General features: G+C 42.2%; 1 protein-coding gene across 36 annotated transcripts in view; it reads right to left on the bottom strand.

Annotated features, from left to right (window-relative positions):
- RIMS2 (regulating synaptic membrane exocytosis 2) overlaps nucleotides 1–18344 on the bottom strand; it is a 1685778-nt gene that overhangs the window by 360451 nt on the left and 1306983 nt on the right. For 12 of the 36 annotated variants that reach the window (XM_030217726.1, XM_030217694.1, XM_030217643.1 and 9 more), the window contains one exon: nucleotides 16302–16367. The exons of the other annotated variants lie outside the window; for them this stretch is intronic. In XM_030217726.1, coding sequence (XP_030073586.1) covers nucleotides 16302–16367 — 66 coding nt within the window. The remainder of the gene's footprint in view (nucleotides 1–16301; nucleotides 16368–18344) is intronic. 36 annotated transcript variants of the gene reach the window in all.

Raw genomic sequence — 18344 nt, 5'->3', positions numbered from 1 at the left:
TTTTGACCAATCGCTTAGCAAGGTACTTATCATCCTTGATCATGGACTCTCAAGCGGGATTCACGCGTGGGAGGGTGATAGCTAAGAACATGAGAAGGATATGGGTTGCCCTGGAGAAGGTCAGACTAGAAAAGGTGCTGGCCATGCTTATAAGCTTCGACGCCGAGAAGGCCTTTGATAGAGAAGATTGGAACTATTTGTTTGAAGTGCTACAAAGATATGGCATCACGGGCTTCTTCTCGGCGTTGATCAGAGCATTGTATGCAGACCCGAAGGCACAGATATATGCAAATGGCCTACAGTCTGATTGGTTCACGATCGAGCGAGGCACAAGGCAAGGTTGTCCATTATCACCTCTTCTTTTTATCTTAGCACTGGACCCGCTTCTGAGAGAGATTCAAAATAATGTAGATGTTCGAGGGGTTGCGGTCAGAGAATATAATTTTAAGACTGCGGCTTTCGCAGATGACTTGCTGATGCTGATTACAGAGCCTAGCCATTCCTTACCGTATCTCATGGAAAGTCTAGAGGAGTATGGGAATTTTTCGGGGTTCCGGTTGAATCTCCTGAAATCAGAAGCGCTAGCCAGCACCGATGAGCTTAAAAGAGAGTGGGGAGAGAGGTTCCCACTACGCTGGGCGCAGGGATCCTTTAGATATTTGGGGATACAACTCCCAATGGATACTGGGCAGATTTATAATTTAAACATCACCAAATTGATAAGAGACACAAAAGAGCAATTTTCGCAGTGGTCCATGCTGCCCCTGTCATTAATGGGCCGGATTCAGCTGTTCCGCATGATAGTATTCCCAAGCTGGCTCTATGTATTGCAGGCTTTGCCGTTGAGGTTGACAAAACGAGACTTGGGGACACTTAGAAGACTAGTGGTAAAGTTCTGCTGGGCTGGGAAAAAGTCCAAGATGAAATGGCATTACTTAATAGGGAATTGGAGAAGAGGGGGGTTAGGAATACCGGACATGCGTGTGTACAATCAGGCATGTCTCTTGCGGCACCTGAGGGACTAGATCTTGGGTATGACCACATATATGGATGTAGGGATGAAGCGAGCATATTTCCACCCATGGCATCTAAATTATCTACTACATACAAAGAGGAAAGGACAATGACCTGATAGAATCAAAGATAGCATGCTGCTGAGGCCGATGTGGTATATGTGGAGAGAGCTCCTACAAAGATGGGGGCAAGACCCGACATCTAGCGTATTGATATCAATAGTTGGGAACACTGATTTTACACCAGGCATGGAGAATGCTGTGTTTCGCCAGCTCCAGGAGCAGGGCGTAGAATTGCTAGAAAGTTTCCTCCAGACAGATGGTAACTTAATTTCAAAGGCTGACTTCCATCAAAGATGCTCAGGGGGGATGGCAGCGACCTTGGCCTATTATCAGATAAAGCATTATGTGCATAGTTTCCCATAAGGGAAGTTGTCACTTAAATTTGGGAGGCAAATTAGGGAATTTATGGAAGGTGATGCAGTGGGCCAGGTCTCAGTCTCATGGTTCTGCAAGGAATTAGGGAAATGGCAACCAGAAAGGCAGGTATCGGAGGTAGCCGAGAGGTGGAGCGGGGAAGTGGGGCGCACAATTTCGGAATGTCACATTAACCAATCACTGACAGGAATACCACAGATTGTCCACAGTGCAGAATTGCAAGAATGCCAGTATAGACTTATACATAGAGCGTACTTCTCTCCCAGACGGGCCTTCCATGCACAGGTAACGCCCTCAGATAGTTGCTTAAAATGTAAGCAGGGACATGCGACTATAACACATTGCATATGGCAGTGCAGGCTTATCAAAGCCTTTTGGTGGAAAATAGGTAGTTGCATAAGAGAAATATTGGGATACCCGATAGCCATCACGTTTGAGAGAATGCTGTTGAGCATTCCAGGATATTGGGAGGCAGGCACGCGAGGGGAACGCTTATTTCTGAGCAAATCCTGCATAGTGGGAAAAAAGTGCATTTTAAATCATTGGATATTAGACATACCTCCCTCTTTCTGGTATTGGAGAAATAAGCTACACCAACTCATGCTTTGGGAAGCAAGGGGAGCGTGATTGACCCCTAAACGTCAGTTGAGGTTCATGAGTGTGTGGGGGCCATACATAAATAAGATATTGCCTCGAGCACGCAGTCAAGTGCTAAATGGACTGCCTTGGGGACAAGAGGAAAGGAGATAAGATCGAGCATAACCATGCAAGCGGGAAGGGAGGGAAAGAGTAGGGAGGGAGGGCAATGGGAATAGGGGATATAAATGTGAGAAAATATTGGAACTATGGATATACATATGTTTGGCACAAGATGATTATAGTCAAGTTTATTGTTCCTGAATTTTCAGTTGTAGTTATGCTGATGCTGTACTTGCTAAAGTTCCAATAAAAACGTTATTAAAATAAGGCATTATATACACAGCTTGCCCTGGGAATGTCTCACAGAAGATGTCCAGGAGGAGATTTCCTCGGCTTTCTCGTTCCAGGCGCAGGGTAAAGTGTCATTGACAATGCATCACAGACATTTAAGCGACATGACAGAAGAAATTGACTATGCGACACTGGCCCAGGCATGGACGGAAGAGCCGTTAATGACTTTAACGCCTCAGACACTACAGGAATACATTTATTCGATTCAAAAATCATCGAAGATGGTCTAGTATTGCGAAATGGAATACAAATTTGCATTAAGAACTTACATTCCACCGAGGAGGGCTTTCCACATGGGAGTATCTCCAGACGCGGCATGCCCCAAGTGTGGGATGCAGGGTGCGACATTGGGGCACATGTTCTGGTCATGCTTAAAAATACAAAGATTTTGGACCAAAGTTATACAATCGACATCCAGTATGTGGGGTGCCACATGGCAAAAAGGGCCGATGTTGTTGTTCGGGAGACCAATGATAGTGCGACCAACTTTAGCAGGCTTTAAGGGATTTACTCACAGAGCCATAATGACAGCGAAAAAGCTCATTCTCACAGGGTGGATTACAAACAAAGATCCGACCTTGCAGCAGTGGCGTGGATTGCTAATGGATTACATGAGATTTGAAAAGAGACTAGCAGACTATAAGGGGGAACGGAGATTCACTGACAAAGACTTCTATCGACTATGGGCCCCGTTTTGACAGACAATTCCCCCAGGGGCAGAGGACGTATCCTAAATATGTGAGAAATGGCCGTTGCTACATTTAAGAAGAATGGACATTACTACATAAAGGGTTGGAGGGTGGGGGGATGGGGAGGGGGGACGGGGGCAGAGTGGAGGGTGGGGATATCAGTTATCTTTAGATGAGGAAGTTCTGTTGAGATAAGATTTGGAGATTTGTTATCCTGCAGGGGCCTGAATTGAGACTGGAAACATTCGCAACTTTAAAACCAGGTCCTTACGTTGAATGTAGATTAGAACGAGAATCTGGAGAGTTAGAAGAACTTGTTAGATGTATTTAATCTTATGCAAACTAATAAACAAATTTCAAAATAAAAACACTTCTCCAGTTTAGCATAGAGTCTATTGTCTCATAGCCGCTGAAGGATGATCCTGACATGCAGAGCATGATCTGAGAGAGACAAAGAATATATTAAGATGTCATCCAGGTATACTACTACCTACACGGGTATAAAGCAGATCTCTGAAGATTTCATTGACGAAGTATTGAAATACCGCTGGCACATTACATAATCCAAAAGGCCACTAGGTATTCACAATGTCCATCATGAGTATTGAATGCAGTCTTCCACTCGTCTCCTTCTTTTATGTGAATCAGGTTATAGGCCCCCCTCAGGTTCAACTTCAGGTTCTTTTGCTCCTTGTAAGCAATCAAATAATTCAGCAATAAGAGGTAGAGAGTAATGGTTTATGATATTGATGGTGTTTAAACCACGGCAGTCTACACATGGTTGAAAACCCCCATCTTTTTTGCGAACAAAGAAGAACCTGGCTCCAGCAGGAGAAGTAGAGGGACGTATGAAGCCTTTTACGAGATTCTCGTGAATATATTCTGTGAGGTCTTTTGTCTCAGGTCTAGATAGATTATAAACTCACCCCCAAGGGGGCATTCTCCCAGAAATAAGGTCTATGGCACAATCAAAACTTCGATAAGGTGGAAGCATCTCAGCTTGTTTTTTTTACAAAAAACTTCCTTAAAATTCAGATAGATTCTAAGTCTGGACAAGGCAGGTAGATCATTAGGAAGAGTCGCACCCAAATGAATACCTGCTGTAAGGCAAGTATGAAAATAGGTGGATCTCCAGGAAGCAATTTTATTATTGACCCAGTTAATACTCGGAGAATGCTGATGGAGCCAGGATGGATGGATCTGGGTAAGACAAACAACTGAATGGTCTTGTTGTGTAATGCTCCAATCTTTAAAGAAAGGGGCAAAGAGACTCTATATACGTGTTCCCCTTGAATGGAAGATATTTTAAAGGCCGATGTTAAAGATACAGTGGGAATATTATAATGTCGAGCCAGTTCTCCATCCAGAAAATTTCCGGCTGCCCCAGAGTAAATGAGAGCAGACACAGTAATATGCCTGGATCCACAAGACAAACGCAACACAATACAGCAAAGAGTAGTGGAGGAGTAAGCAAGATGGCCTAAAGTCATCTCCACCAAGGACATTTGATTATAAAATGTCCAGTGCCTCCACAGTACAAGCACAGTCTTTCACGCTATCTGCATAAACTTTCCTCATCTGAGAGTCTAGAGTGTCCTACGATCATGGGTTCCTCCAGTGACTCCGGATTGCCTGTCCGCTGTCTGGCAGGAGGGAGACTGCTGACTTCAGAAGGCCCGTCGAGAAGTTTGACAGGTTGCCTCTTTTTCTTGAGATCTTTCCTGGAAACGAACATCAACCCGGATACACATGGTGATCAACTCATCCAGATTAGTGGGTAATTCCAACATGGCCAGCTCGTCCTTAATCCTTCCTGGTAAGTCTTGCCAGAATACCGCCACTAGGGCTTCTTGGTTCCATCTCAATTCCGTAGCCAAGGTGCGAAAGTGGATAGCATAATCTCCCACCGTGAGAGACCCTTGTTGGAGATGTAAAATATACATGGCCCCTGAAGATGGATGTCCAGGTTTATCAAAGACCATCCAGAATTGCTGTAGAAAGGCAGATAAATCTGAAAGAATGGGATCCTGTTGTTCCCACAGGGGGAAGACCCTTAGACAAGGCCCATCCAGAGAGTAGAGAGACAATGTAAGTAATCTTGATGCGATCAGAAGGAAAACTTCCTGGTTGGAGTTCGAAGTGCATCTGACATTGATTTAAGAAGCCCCTATAAGCTTGAGGAGTCTTATCAAAAGGTGGGGGGGACTAAGGATAGCCAACGAACCCTGGAGGTTCTTCAGCAAAACAAACCGTCGTACCCCAGGGGTTGAGCCCCCAGGAGTGGATGGCCAATTGGACTTAAAACCACCAGGAAGGGAGGTCAGTCCGAGAGCAGGGGCAGATGGCAGTAGCCAAAATAGGAGGGCAGACGGCAGTAGCCAAAATAGGAGTCCAGACTGACCTGACTAGGCAGGAACATATGTCTGGGTAGACTCGTCTGTAACTGGAACAAGAGTAGAAGCAAACTTGGCTTGGCAGGAACAAGAGTCAGGAACAGATTTAGTTTACAGGATAGGAGTCAGGAACATACTTGGCTTGGAAGGAACAGGAGTCAGAAACAGACTTGGCTAGGCAGGAACAGGAGTCGGAAACAGCCTTGGCATGGAAGGAACAGGAGCCAGGAACTGACTTGGCTTGACAGGAGCAAGCGTCGGAAACAGACTTGACTTGGCAGGAACAGGAGTAGGGAACATTCTTGGCTTGGAAGGAACAGGAGGTAGGCGAGATCCGGGAATCGGAGACACCAGGCAGACACAAGAGGCAGACAAGGTCCGTGAGCTTCGGGGAATACCATGACGGAGAAAGCCAGCACACACCAACAAGGACAAGAATCCGGAGAGCAGTGTGTTGCCGAAGCCCCAAGTGCCCTGAGACACCGGCAGTTAAAGGGACACAAGGGGTGTGGTGAGGAGGCGCTGGGACATCGATGGTGGCGGACGTTGAAGGCAGCGGTGAAAAGTGAGCTCTCTTGCTCCATGCCCGCTCCGTGGGAACAATGCCCCACCATCCAGAGCTACCAGGTGAGGAACGTGACAAACATGATGACTGAAAAAGAGGTCCTGTTTATCATGGTTTGATTTGTTTTAGTCTTTGTGATATGAGTATTGTGTATGTTTCTTGTAAACCAACTAGTTGTAGGTGGTATAGAATTAAAAAGAATAATAAATAAATAAAATGGGCAATCTGGAGGTATTCTGATACTATCTGCTGGGGTGCAGGTCTACTCTGATAACAACCACCAGGAACAAGGAAACCAATAGCAGTGTCAAATGGTGGTTCTTGAGACTCCAGCCCTTCAACTATGATCTGCAACAAAGACAAAGGGTAGGAAGGGAACAGTAAAATGCAGATTTTTCTTCCCACAATGTGGCCCTGACAGAGGCAGGCCTTCAACCCAAGGAAATTGAGCTGTGAGTGGCAGCCAATCCAAGTCTATGACATTCTCCACGCCAAAATGCACATCTACTATCTTACTGACTAACATTTTATTTTAGAATTCAAGATCTCAAACAAATATATTTAGAACAATTTGAAATTACTAGGCTACTGTCTCTGTGTTCTAAACCCTGAATGCCTATAATAAAGTCAATACAGTAGAGCCATGAACTACAATTTACCTCTGCTGGAACATTTCTAATGAATATACAATGCTGAGGTCACTTTCCATTTACTTTCCCCGCATTTATCTTGCTTTAAGAGGAAATGTGAACATTAAACTAATCAGTCTACTTGGTCTTTTCTGGGATGCATATTTCCTTAATACAGGAATCAAGTGTAGGATAATTTGATTTTGGATTCTTTAGAAATCTTTATCTTAATCATTATATGGGTAAAATACTTTAGATAGGGAACAGTTCATACTGTTTGGTAGCACTTCATCACCAGCATGGGCCCTGACTACCACAAGGATTGATACAATCACCTATACTGTTTGATATCTACCTAAAGCCTCTAGCTGAGCTGATTCAGTCAATTCAGTTCTACATCTATGCGGATGACGTGCAGCTACTAATACCCATTAAACCTGACTTACAGCCCTAAATAAACTGATTACCTGTTTAACAGTAATTCAAGAATAGGCTACAAACAACCAGCTCTACCTGAACCCAAGTAAAACCAAACTTCTGTGAATCCTTAACACAAGTGGGTACATACCTGACATCAAAATGTCTTTTGGGAACTATGAAGTCTCCCTCAAATCACTTCAGAAACCTTGGAATACAGCTAGACTCAAAACTTATGCTGATCCCCCAAATCCAAACAACTTTCAAGAGCTGCTTCTATCATTTGCAACAACTACGCTGCCTCTCTCCTTACATTGGGAAGGAAACTTATCAGAGTATAATAACATTAGCACTGGATTACTGTAATAACATAATGATATTTATGTACTGCTATAACCAGGATAATCTCACGGGAATTACAAAATAAGATAAATATCAATTATTCTAATTATTTAGATGGAACAAACTTCTGAAGGAGGCAGGTTTTAAGATTCCTCCTAAATAAAGCATAGACGTCAGATTGAGTAAGGCATATTGAGAATTCTTTCCAAAATTTGGGGACCTGATATACCAACAATAATTCATGGATTTTCAGTTTCTTACAATCTTTAGCACAAAGAAGGCTAAAAGGAGAATTACTAATGGCTCTTCGAGACCTGGCCAAAGATGTGAACTGAAAATTATCCAACATATAATTCAGAACAGCTCCATCTAAAATTTTAAATTAACAGAAAGCAAACTTAAATAAGACCCTGGCCTCTACTGGTAACTAATGAAGTTTTACAAAGCAACCCGAGAACTTATTTGATTTTCTCAAAGAAAAAATTATATTTATTGCTATATTTTGTATTGTCCGAAGCTTTCTTAATTTATGCTTTGCGCTTCCCAAAAAGATCAGATTACAATAATATAACTTCAACACTATGAGTGATTGAAGTAGAAGTTTATATTTATCTATTTCAAAAAAACATCTCACTTGTCTCCGTTTTCTTAGCAAGAAAAATGAGCTTTTAACTAAAGCATTGATATGTGAATCGAGGGAAACAGTACAATCCACATAAAACCCTAGAATTTTAATTACAGAAGAGTGTTATTTGTGTAACTTAAATATCTACTATAATAAAAGGCACCTCCAACGTTCTGAAGCTGACTCCGTGGCTTCAGTAAAGGGTTCGTAACAAGGGTTCATAACATCGTAAGTCTGTCACATCTCTCTCTGCCCCGCCCTCGCATCAAAAAGTGATGACGTCGAGGGCGGAGGACCTATCAGAGGGAACCGCATCAAAACGCCATGACGCGAGGGCAGGGCACAGACAGATGTGACAGATTTACAAATGATACGAACCCTTCAATGAAGCCACGGTGTCGGCTTCACAACGTTGCAGGTGCGTTTTATTACACTACATAGCTCATGAGTCACAATGTCTAAACAGCCTGGCTATGTTTCTCCCTAATTTTGCAGTTAAACATCGCGGGGTGGCTGCAGTGGGGGGGGGGGGGGGGGGGGGGGGGGGGGACAGAGGGCAATCGCTGGGTGGCTGGAGGGGGGGGCAGTGGACAGAGAAGAATTGCTGGGTGGCTGAAGGGGGGCAGTGGACAGAGGAGAATCGCTGGGTGGCTGAAGGGGGGCAGGCTGGGTGGCTGGAGGGGGCAGAGGAGACACGAGAATCGCTGCATGGCTTGGGGGGGGCAGGGGGCAGAGGACAATCGCTGGGTGGCTGGAGGGGGGGGGCAGGGGAGAGAGGAGAATCGCTGGGTGGCTGGAGGGGGGCAGGGGAGAGAGGACAATCACACACACTCTCTCACAGACACACTCGCACCTAGTCTCTCTCTCTGTCACACACACACACACTCGCATGGTGTTGCCAAACACGCAGAGGGGGGAGAGGCAGGGGGTCCTGGCACCAGATGGGAGGGGAGGGAAATACAGAGGGGGAAGGGGTCCCGAGACCTGAGAGGGTTTAGGGGGAGGGGGTCCTGAGACCTGAGGGGGGAGGGTCCCAAGACCTGGGAGGGGGAGGGGATCCTGAGACCAGAGGGGAGGGGGTCCTCATACCAGAGGGGGAGGAGGGGGTCCTGAGACCACAGAGGGAGGGCGGGAGGTGTCTCTGTCACACACACACACTCTCTCTCTCACACACACTCTCTCTCTCACAGTCAGTGTCTTTCTCTCACTCTCACACAGTCTCTCACACTATGTCTCACACTCTATCACATTCACTCTCTGTGTCACACACTCACTCACTCTCACACACACTCTTGGTCTCACACACTCAGTCCCATACACTCTCGGTCTCACAGAGAGTCTGTGTATCGCACACATACTCTCTCACACTCTCTGTCTCACACACACTCTCACTCTCTCTCACACACAGTATATCTGTGTGAAACACACTCTCTCTCTCACACTTGCTGTCTCACATACGCACTCGCACACACTCTCATTCAAACACACACACTCTCATTCTCACACACACACTCGCACCCAGTCTCACTCTCTGACACACACACTCAAACATTCACTCTCTCTCACAAAGTCACTCTCACACACACTCTCTCACACATACACACTCCAAGGAAAACCTTGTTAGCGCCCGTTTCATTTGTGTCAGAAACGGGCCTTTTTTCCTAGTAATCCAATAAAAGATCGGGATTATTGGACCTTTACAGTGGTCTAACTACAAAAGGTTTGCACCAGCTCCAACTGATTCAGAATGCTGCAAGAAGGCTGAGAGAAGGTTGTAAGTGACATGACCACATCACATCATTTTTGCAAAACCTTTACAGGCTACCAGTACAATACAGAGCTAAATTTAAAGGCCTTTAAAGGAAAGCGCTCAGAGTATTTGAAGAACAGGATCTTTCCTCCATGGATCCTATAACAATCGCCCAAATTTGGGTGCCCATAATTAGGCGTGGATCCCAGATAAGCAAACAAAACAATTAATGGGCTCCAATAATGTAATTACTGGAGCTACTAAGCGCTTAACTGGCACTAATGATTTGGGCGCCAATCCAGCTACTCTATTCTTTAACAAAAGGTGCCTAAATTGGTGTGTGTGCAACTCAAAAGGGGGTGTGGCTATGGGGGCTGGGGGCATGGGCAAGTCAAGGGCATTCACAAAAAATATGCACAATTTTACAGAACAGTGGGGATCCACGCCAAATTTGTGCAACAGAATTTACACCAGGTTTTCAGTTGGTGTAAATCCTTGTGACCAAAGTTGAGAATAGCACTGAGTGCCAAATTTGATCAGTCCTGAATTTTCAGTGTTTTAATAGAATCTGGCACTAAGGTCTTCCCAAGGAGTATCCCTAACCATACTCTTTCCAAAGGACATCACACGATATTTATGCCTGCCAGTTGGTCTTCTCGGGTATGGTCCCCACACTCTGGAATGCACTCCTGAAAGGCTTTGCTCAACACAAGTATCTCTACTTCAAGAAGGAGGTAAAAGCTTGGGTTTTTACCCAGGCCTTTAACGGAAGAAGTAACTAACTTGCTAGTCACACACACACACACACACACACGGGGTAACACTGGCCGCACATATCCTAGCAGGACTTGCTTATTGTTGAAATAATATTCAAGCACCTTTCTGACTTCGTGGAAATTGTGAGGCTGGAACTGTTGTTTATTTTTATTTTATTTTGTTATATGTTGTTCTGTTTTATTATATACTTTGAATGTAATTCTGTAACCCATTCTGGGTGCTGTTGGGAGGCCAGGCTAAATAATGGAAAAAATAAACAACTTTCTTTAAATTAGTTCCCTTATTTTCTAACCCCTGATACTCTATCTTGTCTATGTTCCAGTTTTTAATACACTATATGATGTCTATTAAAATGTTTTATTGCATATTGTGTTGACATTGTAAAGTAGCATACTATGCCATACCTTGTATTGTTATTTGAATATTTTTACTGCTGAAATTGTCTATTGCTTGTTTGAAATATTCTTGCTGTACACTGCCTTTGAGTGAATTTCTTCAAAAAAGGCAGCAAATAAATATAACATTCTAAGCAAAATGTCCTGAATGACTTCTTTCTGTTTCTTACACAGGTAAAGTGTTTGGTTTGGGTTTTTATTTTGTGTGTATGTGTGTGTGTGTGTGTGTGTGTGTGTGTGTGTGGGCGGTCATTATACAAGGTACGGCGTGCTACAAATGGATTTTTCTAATTAAAAACTAACAATAATTACTGTAGTGTATCTCACCTGCATTTGTCAAACTAATTGATTTTGACAGGTGACATGCCCACTTCCAGGTTCTCTGTCAATCAGAATCTAGGACACGCCCACACCCCACATACACTATGCCCTCTTTGGTGATATCACTGTCCACACCCACCCATGCCCCTTTAATGACATTACTAGATATGATGTCATAGCCGTGCCCAAGCCACAGTCCTTTCACATAACTCTGCCCCTAATCCTGCCTTATTTATATAGCACCACCCTAAACCATATCCCCTTTTCATAACCCTGCCCCAAGCACCATCCCTTCTGGTGATATAACAGGAAGTGATGTCAGCCTTACCCCTTTTCCAAGATGGCAGCTACCACTAGATGCACTACATCACTTCCTGTTTCCATTACCGGCCACCATCTTGGATGAAGTCACGTGATGGGAAGTGACATTAATAAACCCCGACACCCACCCACCCCCTACAGCCTTGGAGGAATGTACACATGCGCAGCTTAACTTTTTTTCTCACAGGATACATTGTATTTATTTTAAGCTGGAATGAGTTAGGTCTGTCTGCTTTAAGAATGACAGGAAGAACTAGTGTGCTGTACAAAGCCGCCATTGTCTGTGTAAATATCAATCAGTCTGCTGCTACAACCTCACCTCGCACAACAAACAGGCAGAAAAAAAAATTCCAGACTCACATATTTTACACTGTTTGCAACTCTGGCTGTTTTTAAAAAGGTGGTTTCAATTTCTCCTCTCCCTCTCAGCTTTTCAGAAAGCATGCTGTTCTCTGTGTAAGATCAATAGGTCTGCAGCTTGTATACCATAAAGGCCATGGAAACCATACATATTTCTAGTTTTAGATAAGCTATTTTGCTCTTCTTTGTGCTGGGAGCAGATCTGGAATTGCAAGACAGCATTTTTTCTGGTAACTACTTTCTAAGGCTGTAGAAATTTGTAGTTTGACATTTTGGCCTGTGCTAACTTGTGATAAGTTGCTGGTCAGCAACTAAAAGCCAGAGACTCCTATGACTAAGGACGCCTGCTGTATCCAGATAAACAATCAGAAGGAGAAGTGGGTGTGACCAAAATTGTAGCCATAGCACGAGGGTGGGGGTAGTAACTTGGTAACATACCCATTATCTAATGAAAACTTATGCTTATATGCATGACAGGCCCTAACTGCCAATATAATAAGGGAATAAATGATAGCATTTGATGGAACATGTTGGAACATGATACGTCATAACAGGAAACAGAATATTCTGGAAAGATGCATATTCATTAGGCAGGAAGGGTAATTATAATTAAGATAACGAACGAAGAAAGGAAGAAAAAAGTATTTAAGAGGAAACAGAACTGAGGATGGAGAGCCTCAGTGTGTCCACTAGGAGGTGGACATATTGACAGCTCCCAGGGAAAACTCTGTTTTTATTTGCTACATATTATACTGCTTTTTTTTTTGTTACATTTGTACCCCGCACTTTCCCACTCATGGCAGGCTCAATGCAGCTTACATGGGGCAATGGATGGTTAAGTGACTTGCCCAGAGTCACAAGGAGTTGCCTGTGCCTGAAGTGGGAATTGAACTCAGTTCCTCAGTTCCCCAGGACCAAAGTCCACCACCCTAACCACTAGGCCACTCCTCCACTCCACTCGTTACTATTTTAATAATTACTAATTGGCTTCTTTGACAATTTGAATAAACATTTATTATGTCTAATACTTATTTAGTAGCCAGAGTTTTTCTTGCCTGAGGTTCTGCCTGGGGGAGTAAAGATTTACTCGAGGATCTAACCTCCAGGATATCTTCAGAAGGCAAATCCTGTCTCTGAGGCAAAGGCAGGAATGCAAGCTTCCAGTGCGAACCCCTCTTCCCTAGCCATCAGCAAACTTACAGGGAATTCCCGGCTCTGTCACTTCCAAGAAGTGTGCACATAATCAGTAACTGTAAGGCAGATGTACATTTTCTCTCTGTTTATTCATGAGATCATAATGGAGCTGTTCTTGCTTTTTTTAAGCACATTCTTATCCATCTACACGTCTCATTCAGTGTTTGAGAAGAGCCACTTTCCCAACTCTCCTTTTGCTCTGTTTTTACATAGGGAACTAGCGCACCTCCACCCTTTTTGTGGCCTCCCCTTGTTTCTTGCTTTTTTTTAAGACCACAAGCCCCCCAGAACTAGTGTAAACACTATGGGCTGTTCTTCCCTGCTTTTCAGAGCTGGGGAAAAAAGTTACTGATAAACAAACTTTTTTCCTTTTTTAAATGCTTTATTTTCTTTTAGCAGAGTTGACCTAGGAAACAGACAAATTTTTAAAAAGTAAGTACAGCACCAGTAAAAGAAAAAGCGAAGAAAATTAATGGCAGAACAAAATGCTTTTTATACAGGGATTGCTTTTGCCCCCTAACAGTATTCATCTATGAAACATGTGTAGAAATGTAGAAAATGGCTGCTGTGAAAAACAGGTCAACTGGTTTTGATAATACCAGGTCTGACTCTGAAGTTCTCTCAGCTGTTGCAAGACAAGGATTGTAACAGTCTGAAGCAATGAAACTGGCAGGTGGGAAGAAGTTTAGTGAAGCTGCCCACAAATGACAGCTGTACCAAGCTGTACCAAGCCAATTTGGGAAGATGTGGTCAGTGATACGTGACAAAAACATAAATTTACAGTTAAAGGGAGAGAACAACAGGATGGGCTAACCGAAATTTGAAAGATAAAAATGAACTTGCGGTCAGATGTACTAATTGGTAAATAGATTTGTTGAAGTTACAAGGAATTTCAAAGATGTAAACACCAGGTGCCAATGTTAAAGATACGATTTGAAAGGGTATATAAATTGGCAGCATAAACAATCTTGGAAGTCTTCAGATACCATGCTACCTAATTTGGTCACGATCTGTTACTTTCTATGAAAAATGCTTATATTCCTGTATTGTCTATCCTATTGATCCTGTATTACTTTATGTTGGTACGTATATAATAAAAGACTTGAGATAATTTCTCATATCCACTGTTTTGTTTCTGATTATTATCTCTTAATTTAGTCAGAGTAAATACACTGCTCTGATCACTGATGGAGTCTAGATAAATTGAACAAACGCAATTGCTGCCTAGGATATTCTGTTCATTTCTAGATAATCAGTGGCTGGCCACTGATCTAGGAAGGGACAGAAATACCCTAAACAAATAAACACATGCAATGTTTAAAAAATTAAGTAAAACATCTGAAAGAGTATGGATATAATCAGCAGCCGTAAGCAATGTGTTAAAATTTTGAATCAAAACCTGATTATTATACATGATCCTTTGAACTTTTTTAAGTATATGAGATAGCCATTTCCAATTATACAGTATACCATGTCCCTACCAGGGCTTTCTCGCCGTCATTGTGGGTGCTTTTCTTCCACTAACTCGTTGCAGTGCACGTGTGACAGAACGGAAACATGAGTTTACCGTGCAGCCTAATAGGTAGTATGGGGAAAAAGAGTCCACGCAGGGGGAACATGTTGAATTTCACAAGCCCGAAATAATCAGACAGCCGAAATTGTCATAGATGATTTGAAAGTGACCGATAGGATATTTTTTAGTTTTATTGACAAAGGGGTACAGGCTGGTAAAATTGCCATACGGTATTTTTTCACCCTGTTTAACCTGACAGTACAGACTCATGGCATTTGTTCTGCCTCCAAAAAGGACATCTAGTGAAACTAAAGGTTCGGGTAAAGCGGCTCTGTTCAGAAAGGCCGCACATTCTCTATCCATTTTAATCAGACTGTCCCACTCATGTTCACAAATACTGATGACTTTAAACCCTTTCTCTTTTAGGTCATTTGCCTTGCATTGTAGTTGAGAAACTCGAAGGTAGTCCCCGTCAATGGGTTCTGTTTTTTTAATATCATAGCAAGAGGTATAGCTGTGGTAAAAGCATCCATTAAATTCAAAGGCAGGGCCATACCCATCGAGAAAATAGTCACCCACCTGCATTTTACCACCCTTTAGAATGTGCCTGATTTGTATATGTTGTTTGTCCTTGGTGTGCAACAGCCAATGGATACTGACTACTAGTCCCCACATCGTGCTGGGTTGGTGGTAGTTAATACAGAGTATTATAAATAAAGTCGCTAGCATCTAAAAAATATAAACAAAAAATAAGGAGTTTTTTTGGAAGTGAAAGAAAGAAATCACATACCAGCACAAAATTCAATTGAGCTGGCTATGTCCTAAGGGTTTTCCCTGGAATTACTGAGGACTCCTTTTTCTCCTATTAAAAAAAAATAAAAAAATAAAAATTTCTTGACTATGGAGCATGAGTAATTGGTGTTTGGTATTTATCTTAGTATAGTTTTACAGAAGATCAACACCAATTTGTGACTGCTATATTTTTTCATGTATTATACAAGCAGTGGTATCCCAATGTCTATCTTGATAGCCAATTATGGACTTTTCCTCCAGGAACTTGTCCAAACCTTTTTTAAAACCAGATACGCTATATGAGAACATGCTGAAAATGCCCCAACAGCTAGTGCTTAGGCTTTTCAATTATCACACATTAATTTTTGCACGTAACACATGGTAAGTAAAACCTTTATTGCACTTTAGCAAACAGGCCCCTTTATATTTGTAAAATATAGAAAATAAGCAACAGAATAAAGTGCAACTTGCACATTTTGTTCAAGCAGCTTCCTGGTTGATGTAGCTATAGCTGCTTTCTGAATACAAATTGCTACTTAAAGCAGAAGATGCAGCTTCTTAGTAATTTTAGTAATTTTGCATCATAGGACTTTCTTTCTTTCTTCTTTTTTTTTTTTTAAAGGAGACATGTATATCAGAATTTACTAGAACAATAGAATTATGCGCTGTCGAAGAACACACCCTGCTAGCATGGAGTGCTGCTTTAAAGTAATTCTTTGGCAGAGACAACATTTTCTTTTCCCACACAGTTTCACACATGCACATAAACATATGTACCTGGCATCCCTTTGGTGATGATCAATGGACTGATTGACTCTGGAGTGAGGTGGACTGAGGAAATGTCTGTAGTCATGGCAGCAACAAGAACAACAACACAAAGATGTGACATTTGAAATGAGGTGGTCAAGGAAGAAGTATAAACACATAACTATGAGATGAATTCATAAAATCTGTGTGTCAATCTTTTTTTTTAAACACCTCACAAGTCTTTTAGAGCAATGTTCTCTCAAAATAATAACAGAGAATGCAAAACTATTTTATATCAGAAATTGAGGGACCAGGGAAGTCTTTCTAGGGCTAGAGCAAATGGGCGTGAAGTGTTTTGATTATTGCTGCTGCTGTCACCAGCATGCCTGCAGGTTGAGCAGAAGTACCAACACTGGCAGTGACAGGCAGCAGTTGCAACTATAATTCAGTCAGAATACAGAAAGCTGTTGAGCTGAGAGAGCAGAGAGGGCCCACAGAGGAGAGGACGGGAGGGAGGGAGAGAAATGCTGAACCAGGGAGGTGGGGGGTGGGAAAGAGCAGGCATAGGATGGCCCCAGGGTGTGGGATTGGAGAGGAAGGAATAAGAGAGGTGACAAGCTGGATATGGAGGAACAGAAACACAGCAAAGAGATGTTGGACAGAGAGGGAGCCTAAGAACACAGGGGTAGGGATAGGAACACAGAAGGGCAGTGCTGGATGGAAGATAATAGAGACATCATGATTGCTCACAGACATCTTAGTTCATTCAGCACTCCCATAATACACAAACTTAGGAAGCCAGAGACCTGTGGGACACCACAAGTGTGGATCGTGCTCAGTGCACAATGTAAACATTAATATTAAGATATTTGTCCATTCAAAAACTAGTGAGAGATTTGAGCTAAGATGTTTTACCAACTGTAAAAGCTCAGGTGTTATCTACATTGTACAATGCTCATGTGGACTACTTTATATAGGGAAAACCATAAGACCCTTGAATAAGCGGATTACTGAACATAAAAGTGTAATTAAAAGGAAAGTACTAGAGAAGCCACGAGTGCAGAACTGTGTAGAAAAGAGTCATGTATTTAAAGATCTTCAATTTTTTTGTGCTCTGCATGCCACGCCCCTCATGGAGAGGGGGTGATTTGGGCAAGCTTTTATTATAGAAGGAACAAAGATCTATATATAAGTTTAACACAGTAACCCCACATGGTCTGAATCAAGAACTTGATTTTACTCTGTTTCTGTGAAACTTAATGGACTTTTTATGAAGTCTCTCTGTCTGGCATTGCTTATATAGTATCACAGCTTGTATTGTTTATGGCATTTTGGACTGTCCTTCTGTTGGTTTCCTTATTTTTTAATACATACCATGCATTTTAGATGGACTACCATTTTTAATATGATTGTAGGAGATGGCTAACCCTGTTTTTTAATCGCAATTTTTTATCTCTTATTTTTGATCTTGTGGACTGGTAGGATCCATATTTAGCTGTTTTAACCCATTTTTAGTAGTTTTTGTACCTTTTTAGAAGCTTTTAAGGTGTTCTACATGTGTTTTAAGGATTCTCTGACACTCTAAGATTTCTTCCATGGTAAGAATGCATAGATGACATAATTAGAACACATAAACTCTCTATGTGTTCCACTATATTTTTAAAAATAATTTTTTCTGTTTTAAGGACCTTTTAAGAAGTTTTTTTGCAGCGATTTTAGCTGTTATGGATCCTAGAACATCTCAGGATGTTCATTTTATATTTTTATTTTCATTCATTTTAGCAATTTTCCACGGATGTAAACACTGGCAAATTTTTTAAGGACACTCTGAAGCTGTTTTTAGTGGTTCTGCATTTTAGGCATATGTTGTTACTACTTTGCACTGGGTTTTAAGTTTATTTTCTGCACTAATTAGTTATGCATGACCTCAGCATACGTATATGCTTGACTGATGCATTAAGTTTCCTTTCACTGCAATCACAGCGTTTTTATGAAAGACTGACCCCAGAATCTGTAAGTATATTGTGCACTTCTAATGGATTCATTTTCTTTTTTAGCCCAGTGAGGCTGTTT

The sequence above is a fragment of the Microcaecilia unicolor genome, chromosome 1, assembly GCF_901765095.1.
Source record: "Microcaecilia unicolor chromosome 1, aMicUni1.1, whole genome shotgun sequence".
Taxonomy (NCBI): Eukaryota; Metazoa; Chordata; class Amphibia; order Gymnophiona; family Siphonopidae; genus Microcaecilia; species Microcaecilia unicolor.
The sequence above is the reverse complement of the archived record's forward strand: the minus strand, read 5'-3'. Positions and strand labels throughout refer to the sequence as shown.